The sequence below is a fragment of the Myotis davidii genome, unplaced genomic scaffold (genome assembly GCF_000327345.1).
Source record: "Myotis davidii unplaced genomic scaffold, ASM32734v1 scaffold173, whole genome shotgun sequence".
NCBI classification, from domain to species: Eukaryota; Metazoa; Chordata; class Mammalia; order Chiroptera; family Vespertilionidae; genus Myotis; species Myotis davidii.
In genome coordinates, this window is record NW_006286303.1 from 2,886,816 (window position 1) to 2,898,029 (window position 11,214).

Consider the following 11,214-nt stretch of genomic DNA (forward strand, 5'->3'; position numbering starts at 1 on the left):
GCGATTCGCGATTTTGCGCTATCATACTGGGTGTATGGTCGGCTGTGTGCGATTTTGCGAGTGTGGTAAAATCGCATAACAACAAAATCGCATAACAGCCGAGCATACACCCAGCAGCGCTGCTGATGCCTGAACGGTATGTGGAATGAAGTGGGCGGGCATCGGGAGGCCACTATGGCACGGGGCAAGCACTATGGGCAGTCTATCTGAAGTGTACCTGGCGTATAAGACGACCCCCCACTTGGAGGCATATTTTTCAGGGCCAAAAAATCGTCTTATACGCCGGCAAATACGGTAGTTTTATCACTACAAGTTTGTATTATAAGAATGCAAGCACATTTGAGTGGTTCTACATCAAAAAACAATTTTACTATTCCTCTTTCAAGAATCCGATCAGTTAAAAAGCACTGACATTGATAAACATGCTTAAAAAAACGGTGACTCTGTAACTAATTACCTGAGAGGATCAGAATTTGATATTATAAAATGAAAACAAAACAAAGAAATAAACTGTACATTATAAGTGTAGTAATCATCCATATTGCCAATTTCATACTGTGTTCACTAAAATGGCTTCATTCTTCTTAGTAATTGGCTTAAGTCACAAATCTGAATTTATAACACAAAATTGCACCAATAAAATGCCATTGTTACATACACATAGTTAGCTTGCAAAACACCAATAAACAAAGTTTGAAAAATACTGTTTTAAATAAGAACAAGAACAACATAAGCCCAAGTCACCAAGCACAGTAAACCCGTGATTTTGCAGACCTCAATTTAATGTACTTCGGATTTAACAAAATTTCCAGTCCATATGTTATATGTGAAAATTAACACCCTATTAATTTTAAAATGCTTTTAAGCAAGATTTGCTTATAATTAAATTAACAGGTTATTTTTTATTATTAATTCATTATTTTTAACAAATTTTAGCAAATAGGCCATATGTTAAGAAAAAACACTGTAGCAATTTTGCTGACATAAATAAATATTACATGTTTACAACAAGTCTACATATTTAAATCCAAGAGTAACCGCTCAGAAACAATGTTGGAGAATGATTAGCACATGATCACACCTTATCTTGGGTGGTAATGGTTCTGCTGTCAGGTGGCATGACTTTCTGCAGTAGTTTTGCACTAAGCGATGCCTCAGCTGTGTGCATTTGTTTACTCATGGTGACTTGTGAAGGCACGCATTTACTAGACCTATTCAGTATAAATTTAAAATTATAGTAATACATACAGAAAACTTTTCTATAAAACTAAACTTTAAATACATACTTAACTTCAATTACACAAACATGTCTACATAGGTAAACTAATTTGTCCATTTGTTAACATACATGTTTGGAAAACCAACTTTATGACTTCACCTGTAACAACACCCCTCTCACCCAAATTAGTCCACTATATCGAGGTTTTACTGTATAGTAACTTATGAAAAGGATCTCAACCATTATTTAATTGCTCTTTACAAAGAGACTTAAGCAATACTCAAAAAATACTCCACATTAATTAAGAGCTGGAATCTCATTTTCTACCTTATAAGTGTGTGTGTGTGTATGTTTATACCATCTAAAAAATGAAAACTACCTTTTATCTAAAGGTTTTATTTTTAATTTTCAATAACATAAAGTGAAAAGTACAGCCTCAAATTTATTACTACCTACATTTCCTGAGACTAATCAGAAAATCAGAATGAATAGTTTTGTTCCCAAAGTATCATTTTTATAGGGGGTGGGAGGTGGATTATGTAGTGTAAGTACTGCAATGTATCACTTTCAGATTCGAGAATATTTCCTCTGTAAACTATCTTATTTGAAGAAAAACTACTGTACCAAAAGCAACTATTCTAAGTAAAAATTTCTAAGTCAAATAATTGATATAAAAGGATTTCCAGATGTTAAAATAATACTAGCAAAAGAAACAAATGTAAAGTTTAAAATTACATTAAAAATAATGGATTTTTAAAGTATTTCTATGTCTCTACTTATGAGTCAACTTGCCTGAACTGCAGATATTAAAGCCTGAAAACGTAAGACTCTAGCCCTGACTTTGCCTCTTAATTAGCCAGGAATTTGGCTAAATTCCCTAATCTCTCAGATCCCATTTTCCATGTAAACCAGGGACTAGCCAGAAAATAAAATTTCAGGATCAATAAAGCCTTCCAGATAACACAGCCTAGAGCTCTATCATTCTACAAATGTAGAAACAGAGGCCTAGAGATTTTAGAGGACTGTCCTTAATTCACACGTGCACCAAACTAATTCTAATATACAAATCTAGTACTTATGCCATGAAACAGATATAAGTTCAAGAAAATAGCTATTCTTTATATAAAAAAATAGCATTACCAATAGTAGCATGATGAAAATGAAAGCTTATTGTCTGCCCCTTTTCGGATCAGTAAATTGCTTGTCCACATCATTGAACAGATTAAATATGAATTCCGTGTTTCATTATGTACTATGTGCTATAATAATAGAGTTAGTTATTATATATTAGAGGCCCAGTGCACGAAATTCACGCACGGGGAGGGGAGGGGAGGAGCGCGCACACGGGGTGGTCATTCAATCCTGCATGCACCCTCTAACAATCCAGGACCACTGGCTCCTAACCACTTGCCTGCCAGCCTGCTTGATTGCCCCTAACCACTCTGCTTGCCTGCCTCATCGCCCCTAACTGCTCACCTGCCTGCCTCATCGCCCCTACCCACCTCTACCTGCTTTCCTGCCTTCCTGCCTGATCACCCCTAATTGCCTCTGCCTGCCTACCTGATGTCCCCTAACTGCCTCTGCCTGCCTACCTGATGGCCCCTAACTGCCTCTGCCTGCCTGCCTCACTGCACCTCACCTTACACTTTTATTATTATAGATAGGTGACTTGCCCCAAGTTGTAAGGAAGTGCCTGTCATAGAGATAAAAAAGTTTTAATTTTTACTCTTGATTATGGCAATTAATTAACACAGATGGCCACCAAAAAGGTGACTTGTCAAACGGAGTATAGCAAATGGTGCTGTTAAGTCCTCTTCCATGGAAACGTGCATGTCATGCATTGTATCTGCCTGAGTACGCGAAAGAGATAAGTTTCTGTCTGTCTTTGCAATCATGAGCAAATTGTATGAGACCCCAGCCCAGTCTGGTTTGGTGCTCACAGAATAATAGAGCTTTTTTTTTTTCTCCATTGGTAGATATTTCCTAGAAACTACAGGATATCTTCCTTTTAATTTTTCCTCGACACTGACTTAAGTCTCTCACCTTTGCTTTCCCTTCATCCCCTACCTGGAACAGTAACTTGCTTCAGGCTCAATTCGCTTGAGTGTCTAGGACAGTGGTTCTCAACCTTCCTAATGCTGCGACCCTTTCAGACAGTTCCTCATGCTGTGGTGACCCCCAACCATAAAATTATTTTCGTTGCTACTTCATAACTGTAATTTTGCTACTGTTATAAATCGTAATGTAAATATCTGATATTCAGAATGTATTTTCATTGTTACAAATTGAACCTAATTAAAGCATAGTGATTAATCACAAAAACAGTATGTAATTATATATGTGTTTTCTGATGGTCTTAGGCGACCCCTGTGAAAGGGTCGTTCAATCCCCAAAGGGGTTACGACCCACAGGTTGAGAACTGCTTGTCTAGGAGATCGTGAAACGTGTCCACCACCAGAACCACGATTCCCAGCATTCCTAGTGCTCCCTGCGCTCTCGGCTTCCGCTTCCAGTCCAGGGGCCGCCATCAGAACTATGATTCCCAGCATTCCTGGTGTCCCTGCACTCTCAGCTTCCACTTATGGCCTGAGGTCCCTCGCCTCCTGCAGCGCAGCCGGAGCCCCTCCCCTTCTCCGTGCAGCCAACATCCCACGCTCCGGCCCGAGGCTGCTCTGGCCAGAAGCCCCCTCCCCTCCTGCCACATGGCCAGGGCACAGCCGCTGGACTCACGTTACCAGGGCAACACTGCCAGCATCCTGCCCCTGCCACTATGGGTGCCGCCATCTTTGTAATGGAGTGATGGTTAATTTACATATTACTCTTTTATTAGATAGTACTAGTAGCCCTGCACACAAATCCGTGCACCAGTAGCTCACGGCCTTCCTCCAGTAGCTCTCCGCCCGCTGCCCCACCTTCCTGTAGTTCCCTCTGCCCCCCCATGCCCTCCTCATAGCTTGCTGCCCTGCTCTCTCCTGTAGCTCTCTGCCACCCACTTGTAGCTTGCTGCCCCACCCTCCTGCTAATCTGTGATCCAGTTGTTACGTGGTCAGTCATTACACTTCATGGCATAACCAACTTTTGCATATTACATCTTTATTATATAGATAGAAATTATACTATAAGCACTGCTATTAAACTTTGGGGTTCCACAGAAATACTAAAGGTGGAAAGATTCATAGACTATAGACTCCACTCCACACTCATCAGATCTAACTTTTCTTTAAAATAACTCTAGAAATTTCCATTGGTTCTTCAAGCAGAATTTTAGTTTTAAAAACTAAGATAAAGGTTCTGTCCAGCTAACTCAGTTGGTTAGGCAATCATCCTGATACACTAAGATTGTGGGTTAGACCCCTGTTCAGGCACAAACAAGAAACATCCAATGAATGCATAAATAAGTGGAACAATGAAGCAATGTTTTGCTTTGTTTTCTCTCTCTCTCCCTCTAAAAATCAATCAATAAAAAAAAATATAAAACATAAAAACCAAGATAATTCAATACTGTATATATCTGAACAAATGTCAATTGGTACTTTTAAAATAATAGTAATATATACAAGTTTTCATTCTATAACCTGTTAAAGCAACACATGCAATTGACACTATTCTAAGAATATAGATAATACAGAGTGGGACAAAAGTAGGTTTATAGCTGCTTGTATGAAAACAATATAATAATTAATAAATAATAATATAAGAATAAGTTGTGAGTTTTGCACACTCACAACTGAAAACCTTCTACCCTACCCTGTGTATTTCTATCTGCATAAACTACTATACTTATAGTTTAGATAGCCTTTAAAAGGTTGAAAATATTTTTGACCTTGAGACAAATACCCGCTTTTGAGAATGTCTAAGCTTATTATCTCCTAACAAGAAATCCAATCAAAGCAAGTTTGACTAGAAATTCCTATTACTCATGAGGAATATATAATAAAGACTCCCTCCCCCCAAAAATAAAATTTTGATGTTTCTTTCCTCTCCCTACTTTTCTTTTACATGTTATAATCAAAGATATCTAATCATAATTTATGTTTTTTAAAGTCTGCAAATGAAAATAATTAAAAGCATCTAACATCAAGCTGCCCGGGAAGAAAGCTTAAAATTCTATAACGAGAACATAATACTTTCCCCATCCCCCAATATACCATCATTGTTTAAGACTTAAAATAGCAAATTAGAAAAGTATTTTAGTCTGTATTTCTAAGCCAAGTTAAGTATAATTGGTCAGACTTATTACTGCTGGCATTGCACTTTCATATTTACTTCTCACTACATCCCTTAGAATAAAAATTATTATTCCCATTTTACAGGCTCAGAGAGTTTACAATACCATCCAAGGCTGCAGACTCTGTAAATGTAAGATTCAGAATACAAACCAAAATTTTATGATGGGTGGATCATGAGTGAAAGCATAGCAACAATAAGGGAAATAGCATTTTCTAGGATAGCTGGTAGATCCACTTACTATTAGCATATTTATGCACTGCAGTTGGGATATAAAGGTTGGAAAGAATCAGTGGAGTCCAATTTTATAGCTCCTAAATACTGACTCAGAAGGTAAATTTCTCCAACAAACAGTGAAAAGCACCCAGGGATTTTTAAATAGGGTGCATTATGAGAAAGAAGAATTAAACTTGCAGCAAGGGGGAGAAAGACATTTACTGAGCACCCATTAGCACAGTTCCATGTGGGATGAGGGTAGGGAGAGATTAACCCAAGGATTTATATGTATATACGCATAACCCATGGACAGAGACAATAGTGTGATGAAGGCCTAGGTGGAGGGGTGCAGGGGGCAGATGTGGGGAGGAGAGGGGTCAATGAAGGGAAAAAGGGAGACATAATATTTTCAGCAATAAAGATAATTTTTTTTTTTTGAGGCTGGAGAGATGAGAAGCATTACATGAGGTGGTAAGGCCTTATTTATAAAGCAACTTAAGCCCTCAATACTATACTAAAATATCATAACTTATGGAGTAAAAAGAAGAATTAAACTTGCAGCAAGGGGGAGAAAGACATTTACTGAGCACCCATTAGCACAGTTCCATGTGGGATGAGGGTAGGGAGAGATTAACCCAAGGATTTATATGTATATACGCATAACCCATGGACAGAGAAAAAAGGGTGATTAAGGCCTAGGTGGAGGGGTGCAGGGGGCAGATGGGGGGAGGAAGGGGGTCAATGAAGGGAAAAAGGGAGACATAATATTTTCAACAAAAAAGATAATTTTTTTTTTTTTGAGGCTGGAGAGATGAGAAGCATTACATGAGGTGGTAAGGCCTTATTTATAAAGCAACTTAAGCCCTCAATACTATACTAAAATATCATAACTTATGGAGTAAAAACATGGCACAGTCTAATAGAAATTTATCATCTTACCAATAAGACAAAACAATACTGATGATCTAAACATCAAAGAGTATCCAATGTTTATAAAGATCCTTACCTTAGATCAGGTGATTCAGCCCTCCCATATCGATCCTGCCACTTCCCAACGCTTGAATTGGCTTTTCTGGAGGCAGAACTTGTCTGAGACTGAGAAGAGGTGCTGTTTCTGGTGAGATAAATTTTCTATGTTTTTTTCTTATATATTGTTGCCTCTGATCTCCCCCCTTAACATGATTTTTCTAATATCCTTAATTATATTCCTATAGTTTCATTCTCTTCAAGTCACACAAAATATTTGCTGTGGTACTAAGACAACTAACAGTGTTTAAATATAAACGTGTCATCAACATTTTATTAACTCCAGAATATTTTTAGAAATATTTCACATTGATGGTAGCATGTAAAAATGCAGAAAAGAACGAATACATTCTTCAGGTTGTAATATGTAGCCGAGAAATAAATTTCTGAGCTTTTATGAATTCACTAGAGGCCTGATGCATGAAATTCGTTGGGGGGGGGGGGGGGATTGTTCCCCCTCAGGGGATGTCTGAATGGCGATCCAAGGGGTCAGGCCTAAACCGGCAGTTGAACATCCCTCTCGCAATCCTGGACCGCTGGCCCCTAACCACTCTGCCTGCCTAATGATCCCTAACCGTTTGCCTGCCTGCCTGATTGCCCCAACTGCCTCTACCTCGGCCCCCACCACGCGGCTTCGTCCAGAAGGATGTCTGGAATGACATCCAGAAGGTCATTCGGCTGTCCAATATAATTAGCATATTATGCTTTTATTATTATAGATAACATTAAGTAATGCAGTTTCACAAAATCTTATTCAAAATTTCGGTATTTCTTTCCCCATATTCTTCTCCTCTTCCTATATTCTTTAATAAGGTGTAAGTATTGTTAGGGTAACCAGTTAACAGTAACACTGATATGTTTCATAAAAACCTATACTAGTAAGTATTTCATAAAAATTCAAAGTATTTTAACTCTTTAAAAGATTCTAAAATATACATATATTTATGTATCTGTTTATGTATAAAAACACCAACACAAAGAATAAACCAGAAACTAAATGAAATGAAACTGATTATTGACAAAAGTGAAAGAAATAGAAGAGTGACAAATCTGAGTATACTTTGAATAGCCTTGCTTTGGAACTATGTTAAATGTTTTATGTATGTAAAAAGCAAACATGTCAATAAGCATGAAGAAAAAGAAATGCAAATACTGAATACAAACAGAAGCAATGGATCAAATTATATTTTTAAATGATTAATATAATCACTCTGAAGGAAACTTTCGAACACAGTATTTTGACTATATAACCTCAATATAAAAAAAGAATTGCAAAGATATCTTGAACTCTTGGTTTTGTAATGGTAGGTGTGGATGTTGTAATGTATTTTGTACGTATTATAAAATGAAGCAAATGAGAAATATTGAAGTTGTTGGAAACTACGTTTTCACTGCAGGAAAAGGGAAATGCACTAGGAAAAGAAAAGTAGAACTTTGTAGTGTCAAATTTTGAAAAAGAAACATGATGATTGTATAATTAAAATTTATAAATAGAATATACACATGGCAAATTTCATATTGAAATTGCTTGGGTTTTTTTCTAGCTCTGGGTGCTGAAAAGATCTGGAAATAACAACACCCCAGTGGAATGAGCATAAACAATGGCAAGATGTTGTTTTCTAATGACCATTTCCCACTAAAAGGCATCAGAGTGCCTTTAAGAAATGGCTACTTCCAGGGAAGGGGTAGGGAAGTTACAAGATAAGCCTGGAACATCTGGTCATGCCAAAATATTAAAATAAAAAAATTAAAAAAAAAAGGAAGGGACATATCAACAGGTAACAGGAGCTAGTTTGAAGAGGCCCCCATGGACCAAATCTGAAACAATTTGAGTATCAATTACAGTATGTATGAATCATATATGTAGTTTATACACCACACATACAAAAAAGCCACATACATGCTTTCTCATGCATAAAATAAAAATACATTTGACTGATAAATATAAGTGTGGGAGATAAGAGCTCATTGTTAAAATAGAATGCCAATTAATAAATATAAGAGAAATAACAGAGTTAGATAATCCCTATTTGAGCCATTACATTAATAATTTAGAAAGCAAAAATGGTCAATGGATAGTAAAATTCCTGGAAACTTCAAAGAGAAACAGGATATATTTACGTGATCTCCTCAGATTATTTATTAAATACACAGAGAAAACTAAGGGTGCAGAAATTCAAAGGACACCACCACAAATAAGTTATTAAAGTTATCATCCTATATAATAAAGCGGTAATATGCAAATTAACCCTCACGCCCTCACAAGATGGCTGCCTACGACCAGGCCGGCAGGAGGGTTAGTGAGGGACGACCAAATGACTGAACAGCAGGCTGCGTGGGGCGACCAGGCTGGTAGGAGGGTTAGTGAGGGACGACCAAATGACTGAACAGCAGGCTGCATTGGGGCAACCATAGGAGTCAGTGGTCCAGGATTGTGAGAAGGATGTCCGACTGCTGGTTTAGACCCGATCCCCCAAGGGTCCCAGATTGGAGAGGGTGCAGGCTGGGCTGGGGGACCTCTCCCTGACCCCGTGCACGGATTTTGTGCATCAGGCCTCTAGTCACTATTAATGGGACAAAGTGACATCAGGTACCTCCAGGATGATGTGGTGAGGACAAAACATCACTTACATAATATTCCGGCCAAAAACCAAAACCTGAATCTAGTAACAAGGAAACATCAACAAAACAATTGGAATGCACTCTTCACAATCAATGTCAACAAATACAAAGAATGTCTGAGATGCTGTCCCAGATTAAAAAAGAAAGAAGAGATAAAAAAGCTAGTAAGTGATCCTAGACTGAATCCTAAATCAAAAAGGAAAGAACTTCCATAGAGGATAATTGCCAAAATTTATGGATGCGTTATGTATTAAATGGCATTACTGTCTTCTCCCTATAGTCAATAAAATTTTATTACTTCAAAGATGTCTAATTTCCCTAAAAATAAAAAAATAAATAAATAAAAAATATTTTTATTCAGGGGAATACTTCACAATCGCTGAAAAGTATCCTTTTGAGCAGAAGAATCCAGAAAACAAACTTTCCTAATTAAAAATGGGTACTATTCTTTACATACAAAAGTAACATGTTAGGTATGTTTCTATAGATTGTGTTGGTAATTATCCATTTTTTTTAGTAAAAGTGCTAATTTTTCTATCATTTCTTCATTTCCTTTATACTGTCCCTTACCCACCACTGTCTCCCATCTCTCCTTAGATCCATGGTCCATCAAGACACTCCCTCCCTCAAGTACACTCTCACCTTCCTTGTCCCTGCATATCCCCTGATATAATCTCAACCTCTGTAAAATCCAACAGTAGCTACTCTTCATAAACACATGAATACCTAACAAGGGCAAGAGAAACACACCAGAGCAAAATGACTTATTTTAAACTCATGGCCATTAACCTCAAGAAAAGCTGGAAATGTTATCTCTTCCCCTCATGTCATCAATTTTTCACTTTACTAACTCATTGCTATCAGCATATATAATGCTGTAATTTCTCCCATCTTGAAATAAAAATACTCTCTTGACTCCACATTTCTCTATAGATACTGCCTAGAAATCCTACTCCTTTCCCTAGTTTATTCACCTCCAAATGACTACTTCAGGCCTCTAGTCACTATTAATGGGACAAAGTGACATCAGGTACCTCCAGGATGATGTGGTGAGGACAAAACATCACTTACATAATATTCCGGCCAAAAACCAAAACCTGAATCTAGTAACAAGGAAACATTCCTCCTCTCTTCTCAAACACTGAACACCCCTTCCACAAATCCTCATTTTTACCAGATAAGCCTGTATCTCTGCTGCTGACAAAACACTGAAACAATAACAAGAGAATTTTCCGTTATTCCCATCACCATTATCTACACAGTGCCTTCACCATATCCTACTATCCCTTCTGTTATTGTAAGTGAATTGTCCACGCTCCTTCTTAAGGATAATCTCTCCACTTGCATACTACATCCCATCTTCTCTGACCTTAAGGTCACTGCCTAACAACTTTCCATTCTCTAGTAACTCATTCTTCTAAGTGTACAAACATGCTGTAATTTCTTTCATTAGAAAAAAAGCTTTCTGCTAACCTCACATTTCCCTCCAGATAATGCCCTCCTCTCAAAAAAAAAAAAAAATCCTTAAAAAATGATCCTATTTTCTCACTCTAATTCCTCTCTTCCCATTCTCTCTTGAATCCAAAAAAATCTTTTTTTTTCTTCCCCAAATCTTCACCTTATACTACTGAAAATGATTCTGGGAAGGATCATTAATGACCACTACATTTAAAATCCAAAAGTCATCTCAGTATTCTTCTTCTTAGTCAATAAGTATTATTGGAGAGGGGAAAAAATGGCGGAGGTATAAACGGACGTGTCCTGTGCCTTCTCCTGGAGCAGATATGGGTGAGCAGCTGAAACGGGTAACATACAGCCCGAATAGGCAGAGGATTTTCAGCTGAGAGACTGTCTGCAGCTAGGAAAGACCGAGGACCCCCAGGAAAAAAAGGACGGTTGGAGAC

At 37.6% G+C, this 11,214-nt stretch overlaps 1 protein-coding gene across 8 annotated transcripts in view; it reads right to left on the minus strand.

Moving 5' to 3' along the window:
• FIP1L1 (factor interacting with PAPOLA and CPSF1) overlaps positions 1 to 11,214 on the minus strand; it is a 96,607-nt gene that overhangs the window by 48,249 nt on the left and 37,144 nt on the right. For all 8 annotated transcript variants that reach the window (XM_006757813.2, XM_006757812.2, XM_006757815.2 and 5 more), the window contains one exon: positions 6,669 to 6,776. In XM_006757813.2, the coding sequence (XP_006757876.1) occupies positions 6,669 to 6,776 (108 nt within the window). The remainder of the gene's footprint in view (positions 1 to 6,668; positions 6,777 to 11,214) is intronic.